General features: G+C 36.8%; 1 protein-coding gene and 1 non-coding gene across 2 annotated transcripts; both read left to right on the forward strand.

The window, feature by feature from the left end:
- The first annotated feature begins 654 nt into the window (after positions 1-654).
- Positions 655-761, forward strand: LOC128129407 (small nucleolar RNA R71). Its single transcript, XR_008227316.1, has one exon. It is a non-coding gene; the product is annotated as a small nucleolar RNA R71 (small nucleolar RNA).
- Positions 762-7,197: 6,436 nt separating this feature from the next.
- On the forward strand, positions 7,198-9,993 carry LOC111876483 (uncharacterized protein At5g39865). Its single transcript, XM_023873003.3, has 2 exons — positions 7,198-8,315; positions 9,791-9,993. Exons 1-2 carry the CDS (start codon positions 7,510-7,512, stop codon positions 9,816-9,818), a joined length of 834 nt encoding a protein of 277 aa, XP_023728771.1. The 5' UTR covers positions 7,198-7,509; the 3' UTR covers positions 9,819-9,993.
- The last annotated feature ends 5,418 nt before the right edge of the window (positions 9,994-15,411 follow it).

Below are 15,411 nucleotides of genomic sequence, written 5' to 3' on the forward strand. Positions count from 1 at the left end.
TGCCCCAGCTGTTTCTCAATGTTGAGAATTGATGCGTGCTGATTCCTAAGCATGTTTCTGGTCTCGTGTATGGCAGCATCGTGATCATTGTGTCTTTTTTCGGACGCGGCTATGAATCTAGTGAATAACTCTTCTAAATCGGCTTTCTTTTCTACTGGTTCTTCCTTTTGGTATAGTCCCCTCTCCTTCTGCTTGTATTTCTCCTCTTTTGCCTTCTTATACTCCTCGTATGGTAGCCAATCCTTCTTAGGTTTTCGCCAATTTTTATCATACCAATCACCACTTGAATAGAAGACTTGAGCTTTCTTATTTCCATTCTCATCCAAATAACAATCCCTTGCGAGATGGGATCCTCCACAATTTTCGCATCCTACCCTAATAGCATGGATTGCTTGATCCATTTTTGTCATTCTTCGATCTAGACTATCAAGCTTTGCTATCACCGCCGCCATGCTATCACTTGCCGCGTTTACTACCCCTCGACTTACTTCGTTTCTCGGATTGTGGTATTCTCTAGAGTGCTTAGAGAATTCTTCAATTAATTCTTTAATTACCGGGGGCGCCTTCTTTGTAAGCGGGCCTTGAGAATCAAGCAATTGCCTTGTGGTGACATTGACTCCATCATAAAAAATGGAGACCTCTTGTTGGCTATTAAGGTCATGGTGTGGGCAATTTCTAAGTAGGCTCTTGTATCTTTCCCAAGCTTCATAAAGAGATTCGCCGGGTTGTTGCTCGAAGTTGGCAATGGCTTTCTTTAGCTTGGCTATCTTGGAGGGCGGGCAGAAATGGTCTATGAATTCTACTTTCATCTTGGCCCATGTGGTGACCGATCCGGGAGGAAGTGATTTTAACCAATCTTTTGCAGCGCCTTTAAATGTGACAGGAAGCATTCGAAGAAGCTGGGTCTCGCGTGGAACATTAGGCACGTTGAAGTAATCGGCCACATCATTCACTTCGTCCAAGTGCTTGTAAGCGTCTTCATGATCCTTCCCGTAGAAAGGAATCTCTTTGAGTTGGGCGAGAATATGGCCTTTTAGTTCGAAAATGGCAGTTGCGGGAATTGCGGGTTGTACAAGTCCCGGCCCGGTGTCATCGCGCATCCTTTTCTTCCACTCCCCCATGGGGACTTCATCGATGTTAGCCATAGTGGTAGCTAACTCTTCTTCGGAATCGGTTTCGTGCTCGGAAATACGCTCTTCTTCTTCCTCGGTCTCGTACTCGATATCTTTGTGAATTGGTTCTTCAATTGTTAACGAGGCACTGGATGCTCCTGATTTGCTGCTTTTCTTCTTGCTGAAAACGGATTTTAAGTTCTTGAGTGGTGAGTTCTTTGAAGTTGTGGTTTCTCCTACGGCTTTTCCTTTGCTTCTCTTTAGTGCGGATTCCGGGTCTTCCAAAAGTGGTACTAGAGGTGTGTCCGATCCTCGGGTCATGAAACAACTGAAAAAAAACGAAACAAAAGAAACGAAACGCGTAAAAGGAACAAAAACGGAATAAAAAATAAACACTAAAACAGCAATGTACTTGCCGAGTCGACACGAGTGCACTCGGCGAGTGCAAGGCAAAAACAGTTTTAAACCTACTTTTAATTATCAAATAACACACAAAAGGCAGTGAACCTATCAATTGTGGTATACCTAAGTAAGCAGGGTATCGAACACAGGGAACGACAAATTAAACTAAAAACTAATTTAATCTAAGTTAATTAAGAAGCAGGGGTTGTTCTCTAGTTTTACAAGACTAGAAACTTACTAATTATTACTAATTTAAAGCTAGAAAATAACGATTTAACTAGATTCAATAATTGGAAATGAACTTCTGTTTAGTTCAACTTGGTTAACTCTATGGTTGATTTTCAAGGTAATAGTGCAATGGATTAATTCTTTCGTTGGTTACCGATTCAAGTGATTAGATTTGTGTTCACTACCCTAATCCTTAGCAAATAAACTAACTCAAACAGTGGCCAATTGTCTAATTTAATTATATTTACTAGATTAATTATTCGGGTTAAGTTAGACTTGCAATAGTTAACTAATTTATTCTTTTTAGTTAACCTCTTGTTTGATAGTCATCTTACAAGCTTGCACATGAATTTACTCAATTTTCTTATTAATTCTAGTTTCATATTCATTAATCCTAGACATATAACTATGTGGTCACAATATATCATATGAGGGCAATAATCAATAGATGTTCATGCTAATCAATTATCTTCCTATTAACAGAAAATTAATTATTATTCACACACAAGGTTCTTTAGCAAGCTAAAATAACAAAAATTCACCAACTTGGAATTAATCCTACCAATCAATCAAACCATATTGTCAACTTTGTATCCCAAACAGAAGTCTAAAGGTTTAGCTCATAATTAAAGTAAATAACAGCAAACAAACAAAGTCAAGTTGCTTAATCATGATGAATAAACAAAAGAATAAATGGAATGATGAAATTTTGCCTTAATTACTCTCCGGAATTGAATTCTAGCTTCCTTCGTCGTCTTCTAGGGTTTTTCAGGCTTCTCAATCGTAGCAAAACACTTCTGAATCGTCCCAGAACTCCCCTCAATCGATCTGTGGAATTATCTTTAAATATACGAATCGACTCGTCGAGTCAACTGGTGACTCGTCGAGTCCCTCTCGCATTCCCCGTATTGTGATAACTCTCTGGGATCCCGAGTCATTATCTTCTCGATCCTTCGATTGGACTCGCCGAGTAGACGATATGACTCGCCGAGTAGGTGCCTTTTTTAGTGTTTTCCTTCTTTATTTCATTCTCGATCTTCTAACTGTTTCTCCCGCTTCCTTTCGCTTCCAAGCTTCATCTTAGGACTGAAAAACATAATTTAACATTTTTAAGTACCTTTTGTCCATAATATGCGATAATTATACCAATAAATGAATAAAAAATGTATACTTAATATGAACTAATTATGCACATATCAAAATACCCCACACTTGTCTTTTGCTTGCCCCCAAGCAAAACTGAATTTTAAACATATTAGAATCATATATAACAACTCCAATCTAACCCAACCATTATGCCAAGACCGCAACGCATGCATTTGTGTCTAAAATTTTTCCTATAAACCTCCCATACTCCAAATACTCACAATCCTCATAAACACTTGCCCACTCACCCCGAACTATGCTCATTTTATGCAACCCTCCGAATCCATCCGCAGAAAACCTCTTTACCCTCAAGGTATTTTTAATTGAGCAACCCGAGCATACATAATCTAGAATTACACTTTTGATACCACTATGGAGCTCTTTTGAATTCATCTCTTCTTCGATATTTGCTTTGATCTCTTTGAATTCACCACCTTTATTGTTTGATTTTCGGGTATCTTCAACTTTTTTGGATTTCTTGGAATTTTGATCTTTTGATCTTCACTTTAATTGCTCCAAAATTCATACAATTTCTTTTGTAATTCTTTTTTTTTACATGTATTCCTCACTTTTTTTTTCACTCAAAACCTACATGCTTAAGCAAGGGCGCTCAATCTCAACCTTTATTGGTTAACGATAACAATTTTCCTGGATACATTTCAAGTTTAGGCTGCTAAACATATTGCATCCATCGGGCCGAGCAAGATTGTGTTTTTGTCTCATGATTTCACTGGAATAAGGAAGCCACAAATGCACTAGAACGTATATAGGCTCAACTAAACATTTGGGTTATCATGCAATTATCAAAACAACTCTAACATGGAGTCCTAATTACTTTTACCAAAATTTCCTAATTAAATCCTAAGTAATTTTTTTGGTATGCAAAATTTTAAAATTAACCTAAATTAAGACTCTAAATCTTCTATTATGTAACCAACCCCCTACCCCACACTTATTTTATGCAATGCCCTCATTGCATATTATGCATAATAAAAACATAAAAAGAAATTAAAGAGGGAATTGGAACAAACTCCCCTGGGATAGCAGTGGATAGGTTGATCACTTTCATTCTAGCTCCAACTTCAATTGACTTTAGACATAGTAACCATGCCTTGGGCGTCTCGTCTCGTGTGGGTCACTCCAAATACGTGGATAACCGTGTAAGATCTTCAGGAATAAATATGGAAAGAATATATAGTCAAGTGGTACTCTAATTAGCATCAAATCAGCAGCCCCTTCGACATGAAACCAAACGACTCGTCGAGTATATACCAGACTCGTCGAGTTACTTCGGAACATGACATCCCGAGTTTTGATTATATAATGAAAATGCATCTCTTGATGAAATGCTTTGATAAATATTATTTTATCATATTTTGTTTTGGGAACAAATTCCGCAACTCTTTTAAATCAAAAGGATTTACTCTGAAATTATTTTAAAAAGCATAAATGAAATCGGTCTTTTCTGGTCGTGATTTTGGGGATGTCACAATGTAGAGGTCGAAGATATTATTTGAATGATTGACGTGCTGGACACCAAGCAACTATACCTAAAGAATTATTCAACATGAGACATTCATCTGCTAGAAATGTTATAGAAAGATGTTTTAGTATTTTGAAGGCGAGATGGGGAATTTTAAGAGACAACTCATATTATCCTATTAACCTAAAAAATAAGATTATATTGGTATGTTGTCTTCTTCATAATTATATAAGGAAGGAAATGACGGTTGATCCATTTGAGAACCACTTTGAACTAGATGAGGGAATTGAAGATGTCGGTGGTGGAAATGATGATAATATTACTTATGTTGGTGTATCAAATGAGTGGACTACATTTAGAAACAACTTAGCGCAAACTATGTTTGATTCTTGGATTACTACACATTAATCATATTTTTGTTATGTTTATGATTTACTATGAATGAATTTGTGCTACCTTTGTTATTTTCAATAATAAAGTTTTATTTTTTTACTGGTTATATTTGTTATATATATGGTTGGGTATTTTTGTATTGCACACATTTTTTCATCTATTTTTTATGTTTATAACAATAGGTGTGATGAAAAAAAAACAGAAACTATTGCAACTAGACTATTACTGAAGATGCCAAGCTTGTGGAAGCATTGGTAAATATGGTGAACATGGGAGGATTTAAAGCCGATAAGGGTTTTAAATCTATATATTTACAACATCTAGAAAACGCATTGAAGGAAAAAAAATCCTAACTTTGGCATTTTGGGTAAACCCCACATTGAGTCAAGGATCAAAACTATAAAAAAAGATTGACAAGTCGTTTATGATGTGGTGAATGGTACGAACACAAGTGGTTTTGGTTATGATAACTTCACTCATTCTGTAACAACCGAACCAAGGGGGTGTTTGGCTTAGCTTTTCACAGCCAAAAGTCATTTTTGTAAAAGAAAAAAAACAAAAAGATGTTTGACAAACTAATAACTTTTGAAGTTTTAATACAAGAAAAATCAACTTTTATGAAAAGTCAGGAAATCTTGACCTTTTTAACTTTTTGGAAAAGTTCTTTTGAGCTTTTAAAAGCTAAGCTAAACACCCCCAACTATTTAGAATTCTTATTTACTGGTATAATATTAAAAGTTTTATATATTTTATGACTTTTTAACCGGTTCTATTATATTTTTTTATGTGCTAATGTTTTATGATACACAATAGGTTTATAAAGGGGAAGAAAATGGAGAAATAAGATATTTCCTAATTATGAGGATTTATGTATCATTTTTTGGAAATGATAAAGCTCAAGGAAATAAAGCCAATGACTTTGCCTAAATGGAAGAAAATGCAAATAATGAAGAACAATCTAAACAAGAAGACGACGGTTTTGAAGAGCAAACCACAGAAACTGAAGAAAACATATTTCAATCATTGTCCTCCAAACGCATTTCAGCTTCTAGTACATTCAGATTCCAACCAACTGATCTAGATCAGTTGGCCACGAGGGTTGCCTGGGTGGTTTTCCTTTGGGAGGTTTCATGTTAGAGACTTCTTGGAGGCTTTTCCATAGGTGAAGCGAAGAAATGGGTAATGGGGTAACTCTCCATAGGTGAAAATTCAGGAAAGACATACTACCTGCTTGGATGTTACTACATGACTCGAACCACTAACATAAGCTAACTCTACGGTTTTAAGAAAAATACATTAAGATTCCAATTGTTTTAACAAATTTCATTCTTTCAAAAAAACATTCTGCCAAACAAATACCCTTAAAGGAAAAGGAACATTACAGACAATTAAAAAGGATGTGAAATCCAATCAGACCATCCGTAAAATATCTAATAATAGAGAATCTATTGCCTATTGCATCATATTTATATCGAACGAAACAAGTGTTGCATTGTTGTGAGCATATATTAATGGCGTTTGACTTTCTTTTATAAACCTCGTAGGGTTATAGGGTTATGGTTGATTATGTTATGGGATGTTGTGATTTTAACAAAGTCAATATTAACGTTCAACATTTCCATATGTCTAACCTTTTTAGAGTTTATCTTTTAGATCGCCACTTTATAGTTTTCTTATCAATAATATATCAAAAAAGTACTTCTTATCAACAATATATCAAAAAAGTACAATATTCATTAAAAAAAATTTCCAGCAAAACTTTTAGTATTATTAAAATTATTTATACTATGTTATAGAATCTTAATCTTTGTTTCAGTTTTTTAATGGCAAATCGCCTCAAAGTTGAAATTGTAGAATTCGAATTTTGATGAACTTTATTTTAGAATGTTCGAAACAAATGATCACTATTATACCTTCTTGATAGTGATTTTATGTGTTTCAGTTTCAGTAAAGAAAATGTAATTTATAACTAGAATCAAGAATACATATTACAAAGATTCATAGATTCATGGGTTTACCGTTTATAACCACATATGGTATGAAATATCGAGTCCTCACTTCGAATCAGATAACACTGTGAATGCCAATCCGAACATGGAACCCAACCACATAAAGGTTAAAGGTTCAAGATATGTACACTTCTTACACCCAAGTTGATTAAAATTGACACTTAAGGTCATAGTAAAATTAATAATATTCAAATAATATATTTACTTTAGTAATCATTTTTTTTGTTGCATTGTTTTGACAAAAGAAAAAAAAAAACTATCTTCGACCTTAAATTTTGAGAAATCTAAAATCCCAAACATTACAATATCGTTTATTAATCAAGTTTAGGTACACACAAAACACATTTTTTAAGTCATTATCATTCATCACAATTCACATACATTTTGTAATAAATGAGGGAAGACAAAGGGGGCAAAAAGAAAAAAGGTGTCCAAATCGAAACGAACATACACATGCCCCATTTAACCCAAGGAAGGCCCCAAACCCAAATCCAATTTCATCACTTCACTTCGTATAAAATACTGTAGAGGAGAAGACATTGCCAATTGCCAACATCTTCATATCTACAAAAATTTACAAAACCCTTGATCGATCCTTCATTACAACCGTTGCATCTTCTGCCATTCTACATTCAATTCGGATGGAATCGGCATAAATACCCCAATATCTCTCTTGTTTTGGGTGGAAAATTTTTGTGGGTTTTCTGTGTTTTTGACGATTGGGATCTTACCTGAGATGTGGAGATCTCGGCGGAAATTTAGCCGTGATAATGATAGCATTGATGGTTCAATCCGTAGATCGTCTTCAAATCTCAACTTCATTCATCGATCCTTCAAAGACGTTGAGAAGCTGTTCGCTGATGATGGTAGTAATGGTTTCAACAAAACCCTAGATCAATGCTCAACCACCGCTAATGCCACCGCCACAGCCAGGAGACTCTCGATCTTCCACCGAGTTCACCTCGCAACTAAATTTGCGCGCGCTTTCTCCACTAGACAGATCACGAATCCGGAGAAATCTCCACCGGAATTAAATACTACTCCGGCGGAGGCAAAATTGAGAAAATCTGACCGCGTGATTTCCATTCCGGGAGCGGAAAAGCGAGTGGTGGTATACATGACGAGCCTCCGTGTGGTCCGGCCGACGTTCGAGGCTTGCCGCACCGTTCAATCGATCTTACGAGGGTTCCGTGTCTCGATTGACGAGCGTGATTTGTCGATGGACTCCCGGTTCCTCGACGAGTTACAGAACATCATGGCGGAAGGCGGTGAGGACGAGTTTGAAAAGACCAAACTAACCCTACCTAGGGTTTTCATCGGCGGTAGGTATGTCGGAGGTGCAGAGGAGGTGAGGCAGCTGCACGAGACCGGCGAGCTAAAGAAGTTCGTGGAGGGTTTGCCGGCGGTTACTCCCGGCGTATGCGAGTTTTGCGGCGACTTCAGATTTATCCTCTGCGACGAGTGCAGCGGAAGCCACAAGTGCTACACTGATAAAGGTGGCTTTAGGAGTTGTACTTTGTGCAATGAGAATGGTTTGATCAGGTGCACATCTTGTCTGGGCCGTTAGATCATGAATGATCCATTTACTATATTATTAGATCATATCAACATAGATTAGTGAGAGGGTTTATTTTATTAATGACCAGTAGAGAGACCTAATTGAAAAAGTTAGTGGGATTTATTATAGTTTGTTACTTTGTTTCACAATTTTGTATTTTTCTAAATATATTTTTAGGGTTTCTGTTTTAGAGTTTACCAACGATCGTTGTATAAATGTTTACCGGTAATAATCGTATCTTTTGCTAAACTATTTGATTATATTTTATTTGTAGATTCATCACAAACTCATAACTTGTTACAAAAATACGTATTAAAAATCATGAAATTATACTGAAGCTCTTAAAAAATTTATTTAATTTTGAGACAAATTTCTATTATATCCATTACCACATGTATTAACATTTTAATAAAAGTAAAAAATAAAAACCCTTTCATTACAAGCATAAAAAGGATATTAAGAGCGTTAGTTCTACAAATATAACACATTTTTATACAACCTTGAATGAGGTAAAATAATTCAAAGGAGACAATGTCATCTATAAATCATCCATCTCCCACTTTACACAATAATGTATGAAACATGGAAATTCACCTAAACACTCATATTTATGGATCCACCAAATTTCTACATAACTAGTCTCTCTATGAATTAACCAAAAGTCCCACCTAACCTTTATATATATATATAAACCTGAATTTTTACGTAACTCCATATTGTCGTAGTATAAACATGTTAAATGAAAACATTATTCATACCAGAGCTATACCGAGTCATTTGCTTTTATGTTTAACTTAAAAAGCTTAATTTTTTTGGCTCCCAAAATGTCTTTTGGTTGGTCTAAGATTGCCCCTAGATTTAATCGACTTTCAACCTCCAATAATGAGCTGAGACCCTAGGCAATACCATGTGTAATGAAGAATGGTTTATTGACCAAAGAAATAATGGAACGAAAACATTGATGGAAAGAAAGTAAAATTCTTATATAAGTTTCTCCTATTTCATTTAAATAAAAAATGATGATATGAGATTGTATATGTACTAATCATATTTGATAATCATTTGTATTAATGAAATATTTTCACCCCATTGAATATTCTTATTTTAGAGTTATTAATAGTCAATGATTTGTGTATGCTAGCTATGAGTTAATATGAAGTTAGGTTGTTGGATTTTTTAGAATGTTGGACCATTTTACCCCTTCTATAGGTGTGGATGGTGGATGAATATGTTTAACTACATATAAAAAAACTCTTCTCAATCACACCTAACAAAAAACTAGTACTATAAACTTTTCTTTAGACCTCTTCGAAATCCCCGCTAAACATACCTAATCCGATGAGAAGGATTGAAGGCGGTATGAAAAGATGTCTAATATGTTTGGTTGCATGAAAAAAATATTAAAAAGCTTGGTGAACATGTAAGGGGGTTATTATTAACATATATAGTGGTCTTGCAGAAAATGGAAGATAAGAAGAATTGGATAAACGAGAAGATATGCAAAAACGATGAATTGATCAATGAGGAAGTAAAAGCCACAAAACTATGGACGCGTAATAAAAAACCCAAGTTACTAAACTAACTTCATTTCTATGCGACATTGAGAGTGATATATGCCTCAGATAGAAATGTGTCGACTGAATACGTTTAGAAAACATAGTCCAAAAAAAAAATCACAAACGTATAACTTACAAAATGGAATACGTCTAAATGGGACGTTCCCTCATATATGTGACACTGGTGCGATGCCTCGGTGGCATGCACACATGTCATTTTAAAGCTCTCGAGGGGATATGATCGCTCGCTACCTTATATCCCGTTCTCGAGTTCAACTTAACGAGAGAAAGAAAAGGAAATGTGTGGAAATGAGAAGAAAATAAAAAAAATTGGTGTTCCTGAGTTTCATTAAAGGAGGGAAATGAAAGGAAGCGGAGGAAAATGAGGGGATCACTTTCCCTCCTAACTTTCCTTCTGATTTGGGAGGATTTGGAAAGAAAGAACAAAACGATCCATTTTCTTTCCACTTCCCTCCAACTCGGGAACACAAAAAAATATTTTGTTTTCTTTTCATTTCTCTTCTTTTCTTTTGTTAAACTCGGGAACGAGGCGTTAATGCAATAAATAATATCTCTAACACTCCATGGACACGGACTTGGACTTGGAGAGAACTAAATCACTATGCGCTAGTGTCGACCAAATAATGTCGAAATGGCCAATGTTTACGACCATAAGTCCAAAACACCCGAAAACTGATATGCCCATATGATATTGTTAGAGATGTATATCTACACAAATGAAGGAAAAACATAAATTAAATATTATATTAGAGGTGCCATAAAATAATGTAATGTATACTTCAATTTACCATGTCAACATCCCATCAAACTGAGTCACTGGTCCATGGTTACATGAGTAACCAGGCCCCCCGATAGATCATGGGTGATGAAAATGGTTTGTATAACCTTCGATCACATTATCAGGGCTACACTTAATACGAAACGATATCCATGTCATAATATGGTTTTAAGCAACATATACATTAAGTCAATAAATACTTAAAGCAAATGATTGTTTTACAACAAGATATATTCACTTAGAAAACTCATGTCACACCAAAACCACCCAACCTTAAACTCTTGATTAATGGCTTCTCAAAAATCTATTGACAACTCTAAAAATAAGAAGGGGGAGGGGGGGGGGGGGGGGGGGGGGTTGAATCGATATCATCGTATCCTTCAACCTATATTGAGTAATAGTATCATCATCAAGGGAATCTTTAAAGCTATATAAAAGATGATGAGTATGACTTCTCTTTTTCATCTGGATCCATCGGGAATTCATCAACATGGAAGGGTTTGTTTATCGTCTAATACACCCTTACATTATTGATGAGATCCTCAACATGGATCTCAACACCTTTATCATATATACATCTACATATAACCGTTTATTCCATTGCTATTGTTAAGTAATTAAGAGTTCGTCCATATGGTTTGGAATAATTTGCGTGTTTGATCCTTAACTTTTTTCTTTAATTCAGACGTTCCATGTGCTTTGGATTTGTTTTGATTTTGATCCCTAACATATCCAAAATGACTCTTATACCTCTCTCTCTCTCTCTCTCTCTCTATATATATATATATATATATATATATATATATATATATATATATATATATATATATATATATATATATATATATATAGGATCAAAATCTTTTATGAACCCATATTTTTCCGCGAACTTTTTCGTGTGTATTTAAAAAAAATGACTTAAGACATTAAGTCGGTCATATAGAAGTGCATTCGCAAAAAAAAATTGCACACATGAAAAGTGCATTTATGTATGAACGTTAGAAGTGCGTTTCTTCGTAAAAAAACCGACATGTGCACTTCTTTTCTTCTTGTTTTTTTTTTTTTTTTTTTTTTTTTTTTTTTTTTTTTTTTTTGCGAATGCACTCTATATGATCATCGACTTAATGCTCTAAGTCACTTTTTTAGAAAGATCATTAGAAAAAGCATAATATGGTTAACTAGTTACTGCCAATCATGTCTCTTTCTTTATTTATACGTCATGTATTTTAGAAGTAATTTCAAGACAAAACTGCAAAAATCTCCATGTGGTATGTATTTTTTTGGGGTTTTTGTCCAAACCTCGACTTTTTTGGATTGATGGTACTTTTGAGCTACTTTGGTTGTGGTTTTTGTAACATTCCAAAAATACGAGCCAAAAATTTCATTTTTAAAACATATACTTAGCAAAACATTTAGGAATAAAACGTTCAACGATCATATCATTTCACAAAGATGTTGCATGTATGGAAAACATTTTTATAAAACATAAAAGTGTCAGAGTACAATTCCCAGGAAGATCTCATAATGCGGAATACAAAACATGTGTGTGATGTACCGCTACCGCGCCAACTCTTTCCCCTTCGAAGAAGAGGTACGTGAAACCAAAACTGAAAAACGTAAGCACGAAGCTTAATGAGTTCCCCCATCGTACCACATACCATACAATCACATATCATACATACTGACGGGAAATTCTGGGGTGCCCGACCTACCCGGTACGATTTTTGGGGTGTTGACTACCCGTGTCAAGCCGTTCTGGGGTGCTGACTACCCATCGGTCCTAACAACCGATCCTCGGGGACTATTTCACCCCCTACTGCTACTATCACATATATTATAACATAACATATTATCAGACATATCCGGGGTGTCCGATCTACCCTTCGGTCCTAACGGCCGAAACTTGGGGACTATTCCCCTCCTACTACCACTATCACATATAACATATCATGCCAGCATGTAAACACATCATCACATACTGTCAGACATATCTGGGGTGTCTGACCTACCCTTCGGTCCTAACAACCGAACTCTACTACTATCACATATACATACCATGCCAACATATAACATATCAGGTAGTAGCAAACCTAGATGATATCACAAAGACAATCATCTAACATACAACTCCTACTGGTGGGCCGACATTGTGGCCGTAGACCCACCGCTACTGGAAGGTAACTCACCTCAAAGTAGCTGCTGATCGGTGTGGGAACTGACTGTCTTCTGCTGCTGCTGCTGCTCCGGAAATCTTCCGGCTATAATTCCCACAAAACACTTAGTCAAATACTGCTAACCGACCTCAGGGTAAAATGACCATTTACCCCCTGACCAAACCGAGAGTCAGAGTCAAAGTCAACTGCCAGTTGACCCGACTCGCCGAGCTGGCTTGCCAACTCGCCGAGTCCCTATCCCTTTATCTGACCATAAACCCGTCTCTACTCGTCGAGTTAGGCATTGACTCGACGAGTTTTCCTTCTAAACCAAAGGCCAATAGTCCTTCATCCTACTCGCCGAGTTGTATGAACAACTCGCCGAGTTCGTCTTCATCCGAAGAACACTCTATGCTGCGACTCGCCGAGCTGTATGAACAACTCGCCGAGTCTGTTCTTGAGGCAAGAAGATTGCCTTGAACTCGCCGAGTCAGGGCATTGACTCGCCGAGTTGCTTCATGGGTGAGTCTGGCTTCCGACTCACTGGGTCACACCCCATGACTCACTACTCCACCCCGCAACCACGAAAAGGGGGAAAACTCGGGGACTCGCGACTCGACTCGCCGAGTCTGTCACATGCAAATACTATATACTCGATTTTGCTTGAATCCGGCTCATACCATTCATAGATCTGGGTTTCTAGGGCATGAATAACACATAAAGTTTCCAACTTTACGTGTAAATAATCACCAATGAAGGTTTTAGGGCTCAAAATGCACCAAAAGAGTAGATCTAGGGATTTCATGCAATATGGCTCCATAAAGGCAATAGATCCAAGCTCCTGGAGCTCAATCATGCCTAGATCTAGAGGCTAAACAACTTATTACAAACCCTAATACACAATCAAGCTTGGGGAAAGGCTCAAGAAGGACTTCCATGGAGCTATAAGGGACTATAAGCATGAAAACCGGGGAAAAACGAGTTATACCTCAAGGAAATCACTGAGATAGAACAAGGATGCATGGCCTCCTTCTTCTCTTCTTGATCTACTCTTCTTTCTTCTCAAAATCTTCAAGAAACACACCAAAGCACTTCAATCTCACAAGGAATAAGGGTTTGAACGATGTTGGGAGCTCTGAGTGTGAAGGGGGCGAGGTTGGGGCGCATAAGGTTGGTTTAAATAGGGTGCAAACCCTTGGAATTTAGGGTTTCACCAGAAAGCGGGGACTCGCCGACTCGCCAACTTAAACTTGCCCCCAAACCCGTCTCTACTCGGCGAGTCAGGCCTACAACTCGCCGAGTCCAAGGCTAAAATGAAAAAAATACTTAGATAAATTTTACGTACCAGGAACCAGGTGCTATAGTTTTGGTCCCTCGCAAAACTAAAATGACTAATATGCCCTCCTAATATTTTTCTTTATCTTTTTTCTATTTAGTTTAATGTATTATTAAAATAAAATATAAGGCCTCTCTATCTCTCTCCCACACTCTCTCTCTCTCTCTCTAAAGAAACAACCCAGAAAAAAAAGTTCATCCCTTTCACCCCCAATTCAGGGATTCCATGATCGAGACATCCATGTCCGCTACCCTCTCTCTTTCTCTTTCTACGACCTTAGCGAACTCAAAGATTTAACAGGTCGAATTCCACCGGAGTTCGAAAAACTTTCACATCTAACCCATACGTTTCTTGATGCCAATAAGCTTTCTGTTTTAGTTCATACTTTTTGACTCCTGTTCTTGCTAAAAAAAGTTATGCCTTAGTGATAATCGTTTCAGCAGAGCGGGTCCCACCAGAGATTTACTAATCTCATAGATCACTTTTGGAACTTGGTCTCTCAGAGAATCAGTTTTATTGTGATATCCCATCGTTGATTGGAGAGATTTTAGCTGGGGATCACAGACACACACCTGTTTTCAATCTTGTCTTTCTTTCACCCTCAATCTTCCATCTTACATCGTACATGTAACATTGAAGAAGCCAGCCAATCCCCTCGGACATTCAGTGGGTAGACCTCCAAACAATCGTTCGTGGTAGCTATCTTGAATCCGTTCTTGATCAACCTGGTGACGCAAGGAAATGACGGAGATCAGAGAAAACCCCCTTCGCATCATTTGAAACCACCAGAGCCCTTCATTTTTTCCTCTTCTTCCCCAGCAATTAAGGTGAACCCAATACCAAGTAGGTTTGATTTCAAGGTAGTTAAGCTCACTTATGCAAATTAATCTTTGGTAATCTGCTTTGATTTCAAGTAGTTTTGTCCATCCCCCCCCCCCCCCAAAATCACCCAATCCTAAAACCACTTATATTCTTTCGTTGGATAAAACAACCAAAAAAATAGGGCAAGTGAGGTCGACGAAAGACGATAGGGTCTGCCACCATCTCTTTACTATTATTGATGGTGTTCTTCATTATGTGTTTATATGTGTGTGTGTTTTTTGAGGTGTAGGAGGGCTGTTAGATTTCGATGAAAGTTGGGGCTAGGAAAGAAATTAGAGATGGGGACTCTATGATTCAACATGTAGAGAGAGAAAGAGAGAGAGAGAGAGATGTGAGCGCAGTTTTATAATTAAT

Source organism: Lactuca sativa, chromosome 9 (genome assembly GCF_002870075.4).
Source record: "Lactuca sativa cultivar Salinas chromosome 9, Lsat_Salinas_v11, whole genome shotgun sequence".
In the NCBI taxonomy this organism is placed as follows: domain Eukaryota; kingdom Viridiplantae; phylum Streptophyta; class Magnoliopsida; order Asterales; family Asteraceae; genus Lactuca; species Lactuca sativa.